The following is a 6,000-nucleotide window of genomic DNA, read 5'->3' as shown; positions in this document are numbered from 1 at the left end:
AATTGTGAAATAAGAACATGTTCAATTTGGAAAAAACATGACTTTGAGAAAATGGTTCGTGGATTTAAAAAAACACAACTTTGAGAATTTTCATCAATTAGACAAAGGTCATGGATTTGAAAAAAATCATGCATTTGAGAAATTTCACAAAAATTTAAAATATCTATGGGTTTTAAAAGGTTCATGGATTTGAAAAAATGGTCACAAAATACAGAAATGTTCAAAAAAAGAAAAAGAAAAAACACGCCATCTCCTTGCTCATCAGACCTGCTACTATAGTACCACCTGTCGATTAGCATGGCTAGCTACTAGTGTAGTGTGGTAAGGGCGCTCGGAACACCGGAACAAGCAGAAGTTCACGGCGCAGCCGCACGGTGACTCCCATCTTCTCCGTCATGTCGAGTTCCCTGGCCTCCACCCCTCCGGGCAGCTCCCAGTTGAAATGGTACAGTCCGGCGAGCGCGAGCTCCACGTTGGCCAAGCCGATCGACATCCCAGGGCACATCCTTCGGCCCGCCCCGAATGGCGTGTACTCCATGTCCGCCCCCTTGAAGTCGATCTCGCCGTGCTCAAACCTCTCCGGTATGAACTCCTCGGCGGCGTCCCAGTGGGCAGGGTCTCTGCTGATGGCCCAGGCGTTGACGAGCACTGTCGTGGTTTTGTCACGGCAGATGTCCTTAGTGTCAGGACTTAGTCGCGAGGCCAACGCATCTATGTGGTAGCTTGAGAGGGGTTGAGTGAGACGAGAGACGCAGGGCGGATCAACACACAAGACAAGGGTTTAGACAGCTTCGGGCCCCGGGAAACATCATCCGGTAATAACCCTACATGCTGTTTGCGGCTAGGTCTCATTATGATCATGAGGGAGTCGCCGGTAAGCCGGCTCTTTGTGTCTAGCCCTAGAGATTGTTTCTTGTTGCTTGTCCCTCTTTGGGGAGCCCTGCCCCTCCTTATATATGTTGAAGGGGCGGGCTATATGTGGAGTCCTATTAGGATTAGGACTAGTCTATCTCTAATACAAACCGGATACAAGTCCAGGTCTTAACTCCTTGTAAAACAAATATTCCTCACGCCTTTCCTCTTAAACCGGCCCACCATAGTATGAACCGGCCTTCATGAACCGCCCGTTGGGCCACCGGGTCTTGTCGCTCCTCTGACCCGCCTGCCGTATTACCAATGAATCGTAAACTGCCAGGTCCAAACGGGTCGCCAGTGAATCGTTAAGTCTCAGCCGGGTCTGAAGTAAACCGCCAAGTCCGGCCGGGTTATACTTCCGGCCGGTTTACGCCGCGGGGTATATCCCCGACATTAGCCCCCAGTTTAATTTGGATTTATCCATGTTAAACTCATCCTGTAAAACAAACACAAGAACAAATTTGACAGATTATGCTCCGGGTTAAGAATTCTTGTAAACCGGCATCTGATGATCCTTAAGTCCTTGTCATTTCCTCCTTCTAGAAAATCCGGGTTAACAAGCCAGCTTCATACTCAGTTTCATACTCAATTTGCTGACATTGGTTTCTCACAGAGAAATATTGTGAAGAATAATCCACTTGAGTCGGCTTCCGAAGCGCCGGTTTAAGAAATATTGGTTTTGAAATACTCATCTGATATTCAACCGGTTTGAAGATGTAGAAACTTGTCGGTTTATCATTGCCAACACTGTCGGGTTATTAAAACTGATAATTCCGGGTTATGATTGCCTTCGCCGCCGGTTCATGATTGTTGCAGACACCGGGTCATAATGATTGGTGATGCCGGGTCAATCTGGTTTGCTCAAAACTGAAAATCGGAAGATATTTCTCCCTTATATCCATATTACTTGTAGCCCCCAAGTCTTGAACAGAACAAAGTGATGATTTGAGACTTGTTTCCATATAATTACTGCCACTTTGAAGAAATCCATGTTGTTCATCTCTAGTAAAAACTGAATACTCCATATATGTTGTAGCCCCCAAGTATTGGGTTGTCATGCTTGCAGCAACCTAGGACTTGTAATTGCTTATAAAAACTTCAATCAGTGTAGCCCCCAAGGGCCGGGTGATTATGCAATAATGAGCAGGGACTTTGTAAATATAATCATGTACACTTGAGCAGTGATGTGTAGCCCCCAAGGGCCGGCTCATTAAGGTAATACTGAACTGGGACTTGATATATACTTCAATGAAAATAACATCTTATAATGTAGCCTCCATCGTAGGGCTAGAATTTTGACAGGAGCAATTGGTAGCCCCCAAGGGCCGGCTCATTATGATGTGATGAGTCGGGTCTTCAATAAGGCCAATAAAAATGACTTTGCATTAGCCCCCAAGTGTCATGGTGCATGCTTGCAGCGACATGAGACTTGCATATTTGATATAATCTTAATTTGAATAATGTAGCCCCCAAGTGCCGGGTTGTAAGCCTGCAGTGACTCTCGACTACTCCTTCCATTGTGGAATAAATCATATCCATCGATAAAATAATATCCATTGCGCTAAAGCGACTTTGATAACCTTAATCATAATATTGTTTATTGATAACCATAATAAAAATCCAGCCATGTTGGCTATTAAAGATTTGAACTTATACCTAATGATTTATGAGCGCATGATTCCAATGGCGCAATCCAAATATATACTGGCGACTTATAGTCCAAAGCCAGGTCGGGTTAACAAACACCGGATAATTTCTCATCATACACTGGCGACTTATTGTCTTAAAGCCAGGCCGGGTTAATAAACATCGGTGATTTATAATTATGCTTTATTCAACCTGTTTCTGCATACAGCAAGTTTAAAGTGTCCTGGCGGTTTACCGCCGGACGGGTCATAATGCCCAACATATAACCTGGGTTGATAACCAAGGCTGCACTTAAGAATAATCAAATATGAAATATATCATACCTGTGACATTAAATCACATCATTGGTTGGCCAACTTTATTGTAGTAAAAGGTGATAACCCCAATCTTGAGTACTGATAACTCCTTCCATATTGCGTCGGTTTATGATAAAACCGTACCGGGTTGTGATAAACACTGGATTAACCATATATAATACTGGCGACTTGTAGTCAAAACCAGACCGGGTTGATAATCTCCGGATTATGACTGATCATATACTGACAACTTGTAGTTGACAACCTAACCGGGTTGATAAACACCGGTTTGAAAACATCACAAATCTTATCAAAAGAAAGAGAAACTTAGCAAAAGGCAAATAAAACCGTTGTAGTCGAGGCTTTTCACGGGCTGCCAGGCCCTAAATTCGACAGCAAAGAGTCCCCAAGCAACATTGTGAGCTGTGCTCAGTGGGTACCTATGTTTGAGCTGTTGTTTTACAACACTCTCTTTGGCCCCGGATTGATGTGGCTTTGAGCCGATCAAGAGGTGTGACTGTGATTCGGATACGACCAAGCCCCCAAGTGATGCTGTGGCATTACGCCGATCAAGAGGTGTAGCTATGGTTCGGATACGACCAAGCCCCCAAGTGATGCTATGGCATTACGCCGATCAAGAGGTGTAGCTATGGTTCGGATACGACCAAGCCCCCAAGTGATGCTGTGGCATTGCGCCGATCAAGAGGTGTAGCTATGGTTCGGATACGACGAGGCCCCCAAGTGATGCTGTGCCATTGCGCCGATCAAGAGGTGTAGCTATGGTTCGGATACGACCAAGCCCCCAAGTGATGCTGTGGCATTGCGCCAATCAAGAGGTGTAGCTATGGTTCGGATACGACCAAGCCCCAAAGTGATGCTGTGGCAGTGCGCCGATCAAGAGGTGTAGCTATGGTTCGGATACGACCAAGCCCCCAAGTGATCAATAATATGATAAGCCAATAAGGCAGGATACCCATGTTTGAACCGCGCATCATATGGCAGCAGGTCCTCTTCGACAACCTTTAACTTTTTGCAAGAGATAAATTCTTCTTGAACCGGGATTTAAAACCGGATATTGAGAGCTTCAAAGCTTTGTGGGAGACGTCTTTCTCTTGAACCGGATTTTAAACCGGAATCTTCATTTTCAGCCGGAAATTTTCTGACGGCATTTAAACTCGAACTTGCGAGAGATTAATTCTTTTTGAACCGGAAATTCTTCAACCAGTTTTGAGAGCTTCAGAGCTTTGCGGGAGAACAAATTTCCCTTGAACCGGATTCTAAACCGGATATTTGAGAGCTTCAGCGAGACTGACTTCCCTTTAGCCGGATTGTAAACCGGAATCCTTTCTGATGACCCGGAACTTCTTCATTGAGCCGGATTTTTGTAACTTATTATATTTTCTAAGCCGGAAATTTTCTGACGGCCTTTAAATTTTCATCCATATGGTAGTAGCCTCCGGGACCGGGTTATCTTTCCCTCCAACGTCCTGGGGTTCTTGACTTCACTGAAAACCGGCAACATTTGCTGAGTCATATTACTGTAGCCCCCGAGTCTCAAGGTGACTCGAGGAGTTGACTTGAGATTCTCCATATTTGACCGTGATATAAACCGGCATAACTTATATATCATTGGTGTTGATAGCACGATGTGAATCCACAGAAGGTTGAGGTGACTGCGGCGGGTTGTAAATGATCCCGTATGAGCCGTGTCAGCAACTCGGCCAATGGTTCCTTCCAACTGGCGATTTGAAGTTAAACCAAACTGTAGTGGCGGCGATTTGTGCGCCTGCCCATTGAGCCACCCGGTGCAGACGGCGGTTGATAGTCTGTGATAATTTGCCTCCATTTTGTTGAAAGAAAACCGGGCTACCCAAGCTGTGACTTGCTTTATACTCAATAAACAGCTCATGCAGACAGGTGCGGCCCGGTGTGTTGATGTAGACCAGGCCGCGAGAGACGGACGGAAAAGATGACCTCAGCATCAGAGGCGGCTCAAACAGATGAACCGGCCGTGGGGTTGTAAACCGGCGCGGACGGGCGAGTCAACCACGTTGTTTTGATGCAGTGAATAATTGTCCTGCATCAAAAACATCGCAGGCCAGAGTAATTGTTTTTTGACAAAAGGAATATGTGCCAAACTTATACTTAGAAGAATATCACCTGATTCGCCTGGACAACAGACGAGTTGGCCGTGGTATTGTAAACCGGCGCGGACGGGAGAGTCGGCCACGGGGTCGGACGGGTAAGTCGCCCATAGTGTTGTAAACCAAGGCGGACAAGAGAATCGGCCGTGGCATTGTTGATGTAATCCAGACTACGGGGGCGGCGGTTTGTGTTCCTGTTCATCAGTGCGGCATGCGCAGATGCCGGTGTAGAACAGCTAGCGTGCGGCGCCCGCGGTAGGGCATCACTTTCATAGTGAGCACTAGTCCTGTATAAAAAAGATATAGGCCAGAGTGATTGTTCTCAGACGAATGATGTATACTAAAAATATACATAAGGTGAATAACACCTGGTATTTTTGTCGAGTGAACACGACTGCTGGCACAAGATATTGTTGGATGTAGTCAGACAAATAGCAGATGTTCGTGTAGACTGACATAATGATTCATTGCTCTGTACTCGAAATATTGGCTGATTGCCTTCGTTCCTCAAGTGATGATGTACCAAAGACGATCCCCTCTGCTCCCTCGGGGATGGAGAGACAGATCATGCGGCTGATGGGGCGCGTGGCGAAGTCGACGTCGCGCACCACCATGACCTCGTGTGCGGCGTCCGCAGAGGAGGCGACCACGACAGGGAGGCCGCCGAGGCGGAGCAGCAGGAGCGGGCCGTGGCGTCGCGCCAGGTGGCGCACGGCGCGGTGCGGCAGGTCACCCACAAGGTGGTGTAGGTGGCCGATGACCGGGAGTGCCCACGGAGACGGAGGCAGCAGGTGGGCGCCCTCGTGGTGCCGGTGCCAGTGCACCGCGCGGTTGAGACATAGGAGAGGGACAACAATGGCCAGTAGAGGGAGGAGGAGCTGGTAGAGTGGCAACGACTCCATGCTTTGAGCAGTCATTTCTGCTCCTGTGCTCCCCCCGGGCTGAACGCGAGGGGGAGAAACACAAGAACGGCTGAGATCTGTCAAAAACGATTCGTG

At 47.2% G+C, this 6,000-nt stretch overlaps 1 protein-coding gene across 1 annotated transcript; it reads right to left on the bottom strand.

Annotated features, from left to right (window-relative positions):
* Positions 1-301: 301 nt before the first annotated feature.
* LOC141041277 (uncharacterized) lies at positions 302-5,919 on the bottom strand. Its single transcript, XM_073507406.1, has 2 exons — positions 5,526-5,919; positions 302-648 (listed from the first exon to the last, which is right to left on the bottom strand). The coding sequence occupies exons 1-2, from the start codon at positions 5,917-5,919 to the stop codon at positions 302-304; spliced, it is 741 nt and encodes a 246-aa protein (XP_073363507.1).
* Between the last annotated feature and the right edge of the window lie 81 nt (positions 5,920-6,000).

The sequence above is a fragment of the Aegilops tauschii genome, chromosome 2 (assembly GCF_002575655.3).
Source record: "Aegilops tauschii subsp. strangulata cultivar AL8/78 chromosome 2, Aet v6.0, whole genome shotgun sequence".
NCBI classification, from domain to species: Eukaryota; Viridiplantae; Streptophyta; class Magnoliopsida; order Poales; family Poaceae; genus Aegilops; species Aegilops tauschii.
Note: the sequence above shows the minus strand (reverse complement) of the source record. Positions and strands in the feature narration are given on the sequence as shown.

What these genes read in the sequence shown, in the direction of transcription:
- LOC141041277 (XM_073507406.1), bottom strand. Translation starts at nt 5,919, where the DNA reads ATGACTGCTCAAAGCATGGAGTCGTTGCCACTCTACCAGCTCCTCCTC. An exon ending in AGCAGAGGGGATCGTCTTTG is followed by an intron (nt 649 to 5,525) that starts GTACATCATCAC and finishes AAACCACGACAG; the next exon opens with TGCTCGTCAACGCCTGGGCC.